Source organism: Cibotium barometz, chromosome 63 (genome assembly GCF_041138505.1).
Source record: "Cibotium barometz isolate CiBa-2024 chromosome 63, ASM4113850v1, whole genome shotgun sequence".
In the NCBI taxonomy this organism is placed as follows: Eukaryota; Viridiplantae; Streptophyta; class Polypodiopsida; order Cyatheales; family Cibotiaceae; genus Cibotium; species Cibotium barometz.
Window position 1 is genome coordinate 27315041 of NC_141108.1, and position 12202 is coordinate 27327242.

Here is a 12202-nt window from a genome sequence, read left to right on the forward strand (position 1 = left end):
TCCCAAAGTCATCCCAAAATGTCATGAAAAAAGCGGGGGTGAGGCCATCATCCCCTCGATACTTACCCTGAGGTAATGCATGGAGGGCCTACCTGAACTTCTCACCGGACAAGGGGGCATCAAGTGAAGTACACATGTCCTCCGTGACCATCTGATACAAAGTAGCCCAAACCTTCTGCCCTCTCTAACCCTCTGGGGGGTATGGGGCTCTGTGGTAAGAATCTGGCAATTAGAGTCAGAGGCAATCCGTCTCACCATGACACGATCGGAGTGAAGTGTGCCTTGAGTATCCTGCAATTGTCTAACACTTTCTCTGCTATGAGATGGGCCATGAGTAGCAAAGAAGTGTTTATTGCATCTGCCAGTCCAAAATGACTCCTAGGCATGGTAACGATACTCCGCTTTTTGCTCCAGGGAGTATTCAAGCTCAGCCCTAACAGTACATAAGGTATTTGCAGTCCATTGGGCATTGAGGTGCTTTTCATGTTCTCTCCCAAGAGGCCCTCTCAAGTGGGTGCACCATACCCACTTGTCCTCCTCTTTTGTTTGCTGGTTGCTCACCAATGATAGCATGAGGAAGCAAACCAGTGAGGGCCTTCCAAAAGGAAATCCTCTGCCCTCTATGATTATGTGCATTCATGTTCAAAATACCAATGTGTCTCCCATCCTGCATAATGATGACCCACTGCGCTCTAGCAAGCACAATGACACCATGGCCAATGATGCAAGGAAAGATAGGGGCTGGCACTGAAATAAATACACCACCTTTGGTTCCTGCAACTCACGACCAAAAGGTGTGATTGGATAATAACTTGCCAGATCTACCACATTGGATTGCATTGAGTTTATGCTCCTCCAAGAGTAAAATGTCCATGGGGCCTTCCATGACTACAAAGTGAACCTGGTTCTTGAGAAGCTGTTTCCGAGGATGCGGAAAAACAGCACCAAGTCCCTGTATGTTCCATGAGACAATCCTCATGAAGAAAAGGACTCAAAGTTGCGACCACATCTCATGGTCGATGAAGGACTCCCTTTCAAGGTGGGAACGCGTCTCACATAGGTGAGGGAGGGGAAATGCTCCAAGGAGAGGTCATTTCCATTCCGGGGAGAAAGCCTTTCCCTTCTCAAGAATGGGAGAAGGGGAGTGTAATGTAGCATCAGCATTACAATCTGACTGCAATGCATAGTGTGATGTATCATCATCACTACATTCCAGCTACAATGCATCCTCATCACTGTGACAACCCAACTGCAAAGTATCCTTATCCTGTGTAGAATCATCATCATGTGTAGCCAGGGATGCAAAAGGGTTAGGGTGTTCCACCGAGTGCACAGGTACCGGTGCATGGATAGGGATCCAGGGTGCCTGCCATCCCTAACCATCACCCGTTGCTGCTTAGTGTGCTGAGGTGCAGGAGTGGCTGTAGGAGGAGACATCCGATGATGACCATGTCCACGCCGCCTCCTAATGCAGCCTCTGGATCTGGGACAATCTCTAGCAAGATGACTCTACTGGAGGCAAATACGGCACTCATCTGCTCTGCTGGCGATCTCCATCCTTTGTTGAAAATGTGAGCCATCTGGTCTCTGTAACAAGATGTAACCATCAGTGATGGAAGAGGACTCATCTCTCTGAATTTGATGGAGTGAAGAAGGCCGCTGAAGAGATGGAACCTAATGAGGCCAGAGACGCTTAAGTGACAGTCTTGCAAGTTAAGGGATCCAGCAAACTATGGTGGAAGGTTGTTATGGCAGATAGGCCTCAAAGGCTGGTCTGATTACATGGGCATAATTCAAGAAGCACGCAGAAAAGTGACATTTTCTGCCCGAGCAGTAAATCTAAAAGAAGATGGAGTTCTTTGGTCTCTCTCAGAAGGGTTCAAGTGTGGAAGCATATAGGAGAGATTTCATGGGTTGCAGAAGTATGCAAAGTGTATGAATTCGTCCTAGCTGAGTGTGATCATTCAATGAGACTAGGCACTTTTGTATGCATATTACGAACATTATATACCAGCACATCTCACACAGACCAAGATAGAGTAATTGCCCCGCTTGAAGCAATGCACACCTTTTCAAATTTCTTTGTGAAACGGAGGTCCTCTGCAAGCTTCAAAAGATCTGCCATTGGATCTGCTCCTGATGAAAGCACAAAAATGAGTGGTGATGATGGAGACCCATCTTTGTAGCACACTCCAAGATCAAATGCAGGTGGTTCAATGAACCGTTGGCCAAGGTTGCTTGATACGAAATCCTGAGGAGAAAAACATTCCAGCAATCAGATAAGTCAAAAGCTTTTTAATGAACAAACAGGTGTAGATTGCACCACAAATTTAACATGCACCTGTACTCCTAAAAGTGCCTTGTCAACACGAAGACACCGAAGAATCAACAATTTTTGCAGTTTATTCAATTTCTCATCCCAATCTTCTGGAAGTTGCTCCTGATGAGCTTCTGAGCTGTCGAATATCTTCTTATAATGGGATATGTTCTCAATAAAGTGCTGCTCAAAGCCTTGGAAGTTCCTCATCTGGCTTAGATTCAAAATTTCAACCCATGACTGCACAAGCCCACAAAACACTTTGTGAGACACCTAGCAAATCAGTAGAAGTCTTCTGAGATTTGAAGGTTGTAATCTCTTCCATAACAATACAAATACCTTGTCAGTCAGCCAATCTGGAGCAGGGTTTGGATGTGTGATGGTGGAAGAGGTAGCTCCTGCTAGTAAGAATCGCCACTCAGTAGAATCCACATTTTTCCTCTCCTGGTGGATTCAAGGGTTCAAAACATTGTGAAAAACAAACTAGCAATAATAATATGAAGTTAAATTATAAACTATGCTGGCAAGATGCATCAGGTACAAAATCATGTAAAAACTTGAAAGAGTGTTAGGAAGCGTAACGCCAGGTTGCTCATGCTTGGACAGACCCAGAGAGTTCCCACTCTTAGGCCTCAATGGGAGGCATACAACATTACACCCCCCATTCAGAGGAGATAATGGCAGACTCTGGCACTGGTACAGGAGGAGCCAGATTTCTTACTACTTCTGGCTGTTTCTACACAGTGGGTTGCCTACCAACCAATGGAGATCTATTTTTGGAGTGGATCCCTTGTCCTAGATGCCCAGTTCCATCCAAGACAGTGTATCATTGCTTATGGGAGTGTCAAGGAGCACTAAGGATTTGGGTATCTATAGCCCAGCTTCGGGGTAGATTGAGGAGTGACCGGTGCTATTGCATGGTTGACTCAGTCTGGCCCACGGCTTCTTTTCGAGGGCAGTGATGCGGGTCCTGTTATTCTTGCCCATAGGGGCATAGCTCAGAGATGTTTGCTTCAGGATATCCCTCAGTTACAATACACACCACCTCCGCTGAGTATTGGCACCACCTGGGAGATTAGTGCTAGTATGACAGTGGCATATCTGGAAGACCAGATGCTCAGAGGCCTTCGAGGGTATTTGACACCCAGTGTATCTGCAGTATATGGAGTGACATTGTTCATACTCTTTTGGCCACCTGGGCCTGTATACAAGGATCTTCTAGAGCTTCACAAACAAAACCCAGCAGATTTATGAGGGATTGGAACCAAGATATTTTCTTCTCCACTTCTACAGGGCGTTTATGGCAGCATAGTGCCCATTATTGGTTGAGATCTCCCTTTGTATAATTTTTTTTTTTCAACTAGCCTTTGGCCCAAGATCCTCCCATAGTTACCAAATTTCACTGTCCATAGACAGCCGCCTGTAGGCGCTTATTTATCCACCCATAGGCGATGCCGCCGAGGAAGCACCAAGGGGGGTTTTGAACCTAGGACCTCTTGGTCCTAGGAAAACACCTTCACCACTTGAGCTATCACCTCATTGGCTCCTTTGTATGATTTTATATTACCTAATATAAATAAATAATAATAATAGGACACCAGGGAACAGGTCAGAAGAAAGATGTGCTCAAGCTACAGGAGCAACTGAATGGGCTGCATGAAGAATGCTAGTTTTAGCAGCTATAGCTGCTCACCACGTGTACACAAAGATAGTGCTACGTCTTCTCTTATTTTAATGGCTGTAAGTCTGATATTGGTCTCCTGAGGTAAGTATATGCCTTCACAATGTATGCTCTCTTTTCTGTCGAATATAAAGGAATTTTTATTTAATCCCCTAAAATTCTTTTTGAAGACCGTTCGTTACCTTGGTATTCCCAAGGTTGAATATCAGTTCTTTGGAAATGAAAGAAGAAGCTCCTTTCTCTGTACAACAAGGGTGGGAAGCCAAAGCCATATGTTGTAATCTTCTTTTCAGTGATAATTCAGTATTACCATCCATCTTTGTTGATTTGTGAATCGTGCTTAGTTTTTCCTGTGGTTGGTTGGTCTTGTGTTTGTGTGTTCACCACAATCTGCAGTTTCTTTTAGGTGTCATGATGCAGTGATGTTCACTCCCACTGGATACCCCAAGTGTCTAGTTGTTTCTATCCACTATTGGATTTGTGACCACAGAAGTCATCCTATCCAACATTTGCACAAGATTTGTAAGCAAAATGATGAGAAACAAGGGATAAGAAATATCAAAACGAGTCTCTTAGGGGTGAAGACTGGTCTCCAGCATAAATTTCAAGTTTGTGAGATAGAAGGAAAGTGGTAGATAAGAAGATGGCTGACAAGCAGCACTAACAGTAGATAGAGATGGATCAATGTGGAAGCAACATGATAGGGAATGGTGTCACCAGCCTAACTCCTCACGTGAAAAATTATTAGGTACAAAGCTTTCCAAGTTGGGGGATAAGTTGTTTGCCTGAAAATGTGCTCATGCAATCTTTGGTCATGGACGTGACCTGGATTTTTTGTATGTGATATCGAGGAATTTCCAGGACACCCAAAAACCCCAAGGATGGGAATGCCTGTAAACTCACCCACATTTTAATTTGTCTTACAGGTAGCAAGGATGAAACCAGGCCTATTTTACTGAGGTTTTGATGAGTTATAACATTATGGTGTGAACACTTTCAATGTGACCAAGACCAGTTAGAGGATGTGTGGATATCCAAGGGTTCCCAAACTGGATGCCCAACTGAAATGGGGCCTTCGCCAAACATTAATGTGTGTGTGAGGGTGGGTGCAAAACCATTCATGTGGTGAAACTTACCTCAGCAAAGATAATTGATAACCTTTCCAGGAGGAAATGGCACCATCGTCAACTTCTCTCTCTCCCTTCATCATTTTTGAAAGCACGATGCGTACAGCCTTCTGTACTGTTGTGTAGCTCTTTACTGTTGTTTGTGCCTGTCTTCTCCACACAACCCTGGTGTGTTTGTACCTCCTCTGTGCAGCCTGGTGGTGGTGGTGGTGGCAGTACCTGTTCTGTACAGTTCTGAGGCTCCTATTCCTCCTGCACTCACCTTCCATACCAGCCTGGACTCTTGCACACCTGGCCGTGTTGCTTGTGAGGCTGTTATTGCTGAAAATGGATCTACTGTACCTATTGTTGTTGGGGAGGTGGTGTGTATCGTGACTGGGGGATATCCTGAAGCGAACATCTCTAAGCTATGCCCCTACGGACAACTTGACAAGTATAATAGGATTCACTCCCCTGCCCTCAAAAAGAAGCTGTGGGCCAGACTGAGTCAATCTTACAATAGCACCCCAAGTAATATAGATAAGATCACTCCTTAGTCTGCCCAAGAGCTGGGCTATAGATATCCAGATCCTCTGTGCTCCTCTGCACCCCCATAAGCAATGATACATTGTCTCAGATAGAGCTGGGCATCTAGGACAAGAGAGGTCCATGCCAAAACTGGTTGGTCGGCAACCCACCGCATAGAAACAACCAGAAGAAGTAGGATACCTGGCTCCTCCTGTACGAGTGCCAGAGTCTTGGCCAGAATCTCCTCTGAATGGGGGGTGTAATGTCACACGCTCCCAGTGAGGCCTAAGAGTGGGCACTGGGAACTACTCTGTGGGTCTGTCCAAGCATGAGCAACCTGGTGTTACGCATAGTGTAGTTGAAGAAAGGTTTGCTCCTCATGGGGTTAGTTGCATCCGTACATTCCCACTCACCAGGGTCCCAACGTAGATATCTGTTGATAGGGCATCCACCATATAGCCATAGGCACTACAAAGCATAGTGTAGTTGAAGAAAGGTTTGCTCCTCATGGGGTTAGTTGCATCCGTACATTCCCACTCACCAGGGTCCCAACGTAGATATCTGTTGATAGGGCATCCACCATATAGCCATAGGCACTACAAAGCATGAGTTATCATCACTGGGGAAGGGTCAGTATACCAACACTTCCTAGAGCAACCCACTACTCTCTCTCTGGTCAGATCACAGAGCCGGTTGTGATCACCTGTACATCACATCTCTCCATCCGCCATCCAGATTGAATGGAATAAAAGACAACAACCTCTTCCTCTTCTGGTTTTGAGAATCGCATCACCTAAAGGAGAGAGGTGATGTACCGGTGTGATCACCTGTACATCACCACATCTCTCCATCTGCCATCCAGACTGAATGGAACAAAAGACAACAACCTCTTCCTCTTCTGGTTTCGGGAATCTCATAACCTAAAGGGGAACACCTATCCCAAAAAAATCCCCCAATCACAAGTGGTGATACTCATCTAAGAATGTACCAGTGATCCAGTTGCTAGAGGTATAGTTCCATCAATCTATGCAATCCGTCGGTGACTCTCTCTGAGATGCTAGGTAGATGCCTCCCTCTGAGCATCTTGAAGACTTTTAATGTTCTTCCAGTCAATAATGTCATTGTGCATCTCTCCCAGCCTGGCCATTGCGTATCCTCCTACACCTAGGGGTCTTGCCAAGATCATCTTCAATAAGGTCATTCCACATAATGGGCTGCCTGTCAACCTCATCTACTATTGAGTTGGGGGGCGTGATGTAAAAATATCCACATACTAGCTCGGATGATGGAAGAACTAGTGGAGAGGATGGGGGGCGGTAATCTGCCTCAAAGAATAAAACATGTGCTGTTCCTCTAGTCACCACCGCTCTTAGAGACACATCCACGAGTATGGCACATGAAGAAATCCTTCACGGCTCAGTACTAGGAAGGAATGCTCTAACCAGCAACTTGGAAAGCAGAGCTTTGCATTGGATCTCTGGTTCAATTGATGTTGAATCCTCCTTCGTGCTTGGGAAGGATAATAGTTTTCCAAGAAACTCTGGCCTTGGTATGTGATGTGTCATCAACCCCTGACCATAAGAAGTTGTGGATCACCATCCCCAACTGTCTAATGCATCCACTGTCATAACACCAACAAGAAGTGACATACCAAGTTGTGGCAAGCAACACATGGTTTACCACTAGGGCTCTCGACGCCTAATCGAGCTTCCTGGAGCTCCAAGAGGGAGCTTTTTCTTTATGCTCATGAGCACAGGGGCAAACTGCTGGGCAGCTGTGATATATATCCTAATGTGGCATCCAAGATATCTGGAATTGTGTCCTCTCTCAATCCATGTGAGGACAACATTTGTGCCCCAATCAATCCTCTCGGAGTTATTGACCCAAAATCCGGCAGACTTATGCCAATTTATAAAATCCCGTGCTGTTAGGTAAAACTCTTCCAAGGTAGTGCAAAATGAGCAAAGACATGAGTGGTATGCCTCAAGAAACATCACTGTATCGTCAATCAACTGAGAGTCCAAAAGCTCCTCCGTGCACAAAGGCAATCTTAATCCAGTTACTCCACCAATGGAGCGAAGGAAAATGCTCATAGTTTTTACAACAATGAGATGCAGTAGGGGAGCTAAGGAGAAACCCTTCCTCCTGATAAAGACAAGAGACACCTTTGATCCAATCATGAGGAAGTCCCATGCATGCGAGAGTACCATCTAAGAAGTCCCAATCCACTCTATCATAGGCTTTATCAAGTAGCAAGATGGTCAAGGGATGATTACTTGCCTTAGCCCACTCTAACGCCTCCCAAAAGGAAAAGATGATATCAAAGATACCTCTTCCTTGGAGGAATCAATTCTGTGTCATGAATGACCATCTGTAATACTGGCTTCAATCTCATGCTCTAAACCTTGGCAAGAATTTTGTATGCAGTCCCAAGCAATGTGATAGGCCACCACTCGGCAATGTTAGTCTTATCACCACCCTTAGGGATGAGGTGGATAAGACCCTCAGGAAGAAAAAGAGGCATAGAGCCCGTGTTCCATATATCCTGTAATGCCACAATTATCTCATCCCCAATGTCATCCCAAAACTCATGAAAAACGTAGGAGAGGTCTCATGATCCCTAGGACATTGACCATGTGGTAAAGCTGTCTAAGCTCCTCTGCTAAGTAATGCACACGTGTCATCCGAAATCAGCCTAGACAGAGACTCCCAAACCTTCTGATGTGCCCTATCTCTTTGAGGGGAGCGAGCATCTGCAGATAACAAGCGGCAGTAAACATCAGATGCAATCCTCTTGACTATGTCAAGCTCTGAGTGGAGCACTCCTTGCTTGTTCTTTTGCAGCTGTCTTAACGCATTCCCTGTTATGGGAGAGGCCATGGGCTGCAAAGAAATGCCTATTACATCTACCTCCCATATGAATCCAGAATGACTCGTGTGTATGATAACGAAACTATGCACGTTGCTCAAAACAGTCCTGCAACTCAGCCCTAACAGTGCATGATGCATCCAAGATCCACTCGGCATAATGCATCAGGGTGTTTCTCAAGTTCCCTCTGCAAAGCACATAATCTACACATGGTGGCTCTGTTAGAAATCTAGCATGGTATCACACTAAGCTAGAACATGGAGAAGAGTGCAAGAGGAATGAAGCAAAACTGAGAGATATTTCCATTGATGTGACCCCTGAATAAATAGAACAAGTACACGACATTGAGCAAGAGTGCTTATGGGATAAATGTAGAGGTGCCACATGGCACACACTCAAGACTCAAGACAAAAACTGAGACTAGACAAATGTAGACTAGAGAAATAGTACACCTAGTGTGCACTTATTTCCAACACCCTCCTTAAGTGGACACTAGGAGGAAGGCAGAAAGACAAGACTAGAAGACAGACGTAAAGACCGATAGACTGAGAGACAAGACAGAAGACATGACAGACAAAGATCCTGAGACACCCCTCCTCAAGTGATATCCTCATATGGGTCCACAAGGGTAGGGACAAGAGTGGATCATAGACAGACAGAGAGAGAGGCAATCAGCCAGTAGAGTGGTCCCACAGAGAGAGACTGTCAGATAGACATGAGAGAGTCTGACAAATAGAAGATAAATGGGGACATTGACAGAAAATGCCAACAGAATGTGGGTAGCTAATCCACAAAAGAGAGGCATATAGACTGATAGACAGAGTGTCAGAGACATATGACTGTAAGATCACATAAGATAGACACATAGACAGAGAGGCTGACTGATTGTAGATAGACAGAGAGATGGACCTTGATAGATAATCCCTCCTCAAGGGCAATCCTCCTGCTAGAGTGGGTAATGCAAGGGTGCCTCTTGGATAGGGACAAAGATAAGTCCATGTAGACATGACATTACCCCATGATCTACATCATTGGTGATCAATGGTGGTAGATAGCATGAAAGCATAGACAAATATGAGAGAGATGGGAAGGTCTTACCATATTTGGCAGTGTCTAATCCCGTACAAGATAGAGAAGTAAATGAGGGAGAAGGGAAGGTCTTACCACTTGCTGAGGATGTGAGGCAAGGGCAGTGTCTAATCCCTAAGAAGAGAGATCTTTGTAGTTTGATATTTTCGAGAGGAGATAATAATAAAAAATTCACAACTGAGATTTTTAATTTTCAAGAGATAGAAAGTAGACAGAAAATACTTCTTAGTTGGAGTGTGCCTTGAGCTGCTGCTGTAGAGGTTGTTGGAGTAGAAGATGGAGACATAGAAGCGGCTGGAGTCGAAGATGGAGACGTGGAAGTTGGAGTGGAGGCCGGAGGAGAAGATGATGGGGGCTTCGTAGCGGCAGATGAAACGGCAGCTTTAGGCGAGCTTGCTGGACGTCGTGACTCCATGAACAGGCCGGTAAGCTCAAGTAGAGAAGCGGCAGCACCATGATGAACCCCCGCAGCAGCAAGAAGGAGAAGACGGGCAGTTGTTGGCGCAGATCTGGAGTTGCAAGCTGGAGCAGAATCAACAGGCCGAGCAGAGGCAAACGGGGCAGGTTGGTATGGCGGGCAGAAAAAAACGCAGCTCTGGCTGCAGCAGACTGAGGATAGGGGCAGCACGGGCAGCAGCTGGAGAGGTAGGCTGAGGGGAGAAGCGGGCAGATCCAACAGAGAATGGCGGGGCAGATGCAGGAGAAGATGGCGCAGAGAATGGCGGGGCAGAGGTAGAGGTGTGGCCAGATCTAGAGGGGGAAGCTGCGGCCAGATCTAGAGGGGGAAGCTGCGGCCAGATCTAGAGGGGGAAGCTGCTAGAGCATGGCTCTGATACCATGTTAGAAATCTAGCATGGTATCACACTAAGCTAGAACATGGAGAAGAGTGCAAGAGGAATGAAGCAAAACTGAGAGATATTTCAATTGATGTGACCCCTGAATAAATAGGGCCAAGTACAAGACATTGAGCAAGAGTGCTTATGGGATAAATGTAGAGGTGCCACATGGCACACACTCAAGACTCAAGACAAAAACTGAGACTAGACAAATGTAGACTAGAGAAATAGTACACCTAGTGTGCACTTATTTCCAATAGGCTCACTCTCTATATCCAAGATTTCTTGCCTCCTCGCTAGAGGCACACTATGATAAAGATCACTGACACTCTCGGAGGCAAGAGAAACTCTTTGCCTAGAGTCAGGAGCATCACAAGCTCTCCAAACATCCATCACCTACTGTGATAACAGCATCTGAATAAAGAGACTTTGGTATGTGTACTTGGGGAGGAGAGCTCTGGCTCCCCCGATCTCTGGGCAATGGTCTGACTTTGAGGTGCAGAAATCATTTGGTTTACCTATGAAATTTAATTAGCTTTTGAAATTAGAATTTTAGAAAATTTAAAGAAGAAAAAATCATGAAAAAAAGTCCACTTGGAATTGAAAAGATTTTGTTTGGGTTTAAAGGATGATAAGAGGATTCATGAAGAGTTGACCCTCCGGTTTCACACAGAATAAGAGTAAGAATGTAAATCCTTCTTGCTTGATTTATATGCAAGATAGAGAGAGTATTTTCTACTTTATGTAGAATGAGAGGTTTTCTATAGCTTGGAAGGTTATGAAAGATAGAATTGAGTGCGGGCAATATATACATATTTTTTTTTTGTATTGCGAGAGATTTATATATCTATATATATATATATATATCATTGCTAGCTACAACAAACGTCAGCCATTTTCACTGCCTTATGTAGTCGACAAATTACCAAAGCTCAATGTAGTTAGAATATCTCAAGATGGGAGACATACGTAGGAGTGAATCTCCCTAGGGAGCTCCATTGCTTTTAAAGCACAAGGACGATAATTGTTGGCGAATGTGTGTAAATTATAAAAATTTGAATAGGATTATGATTAAGAATAGGTATCCTTTTCCCAGAGAAGAGGATTCAATAGATAGGTTGCAAGGCACTGCCTATTTTACGACGATTGACTTTCGTATTGGCTATCACCAAATATGTATATCCAAGGAAGATGTCTTTAAGACAGGTTTCCGTACGTGGTATGACCATTACAAGTTTCTTGTATTATGTTTTGGGCTCACGAATGCTTCCGCTACTTTTCGGCAAATAATGAATGATCTCTTTCGGGATTATTTGGGAAAGTTCCTTGTGGTATTCTTACATGATATTTTAGTTTATAGTCCTACCCTCAAGGAGCATGTTAAGCATCTCAGGGTAGTCTTGAGGATTGTAAGATGGGAACGACTGCATGCTAAACTCTCTTAATGTGAGTTCTTCTTTAAGGAACTCACATACCGAGGTCACTGGATTTCTCCAGATGGTATGAGCATTGATCTTGAGCGGATTTAGAAGGTGTTGGATTGGCTAGTTCCTCAGTCAGTGAGGCAACTTCGGGCATTATTGGGATTCATTGTCTTTCTTAAAAAGTTAGTGAAGGATTATTCGAATCTAGCTGTTCTTTTCACGAACCTTCTCAGGGGACGGGGACAAAAGTCCAGTAGTCCTATTACATGGAATGAGAGGCTTGACGAGGCTTTTCATACTCTCAAGCTCAAGGTGAAGGATGCACCTATTTTGGCCTTACCCTACTGTAAGG

At 44.7% G+C, this 12202-nt stretch overlaps 1 protein-coding gene across 1 annotated transcript in view; it reads right to left on the reverse strand.

The window, feature by feature from the left end:
- Positions 1-12202, reverse strand: part of LOC147603900 (uncharacterized) — a 267683-nt gene that overhangs the window by 40273 nt on the left and 215208 nt on the right. The window contains exons 42-44 of the mRNA XM_086795826.1: positions 2657-2761; positions 2342-2557; positions 2069-2251 (exon numbers count right to left, since the gene is read on the reverse strand). Coding sequence (XP_086651952.1) covers positions 2069-2251; positions 2342-2557; positions 2657-2761 — 504 coding nt within the window. The remainder of the gene's footprint in view (positions 1-2068; positions 2252-2341; positions 2558-2656; positions 2762-12202) is intronic.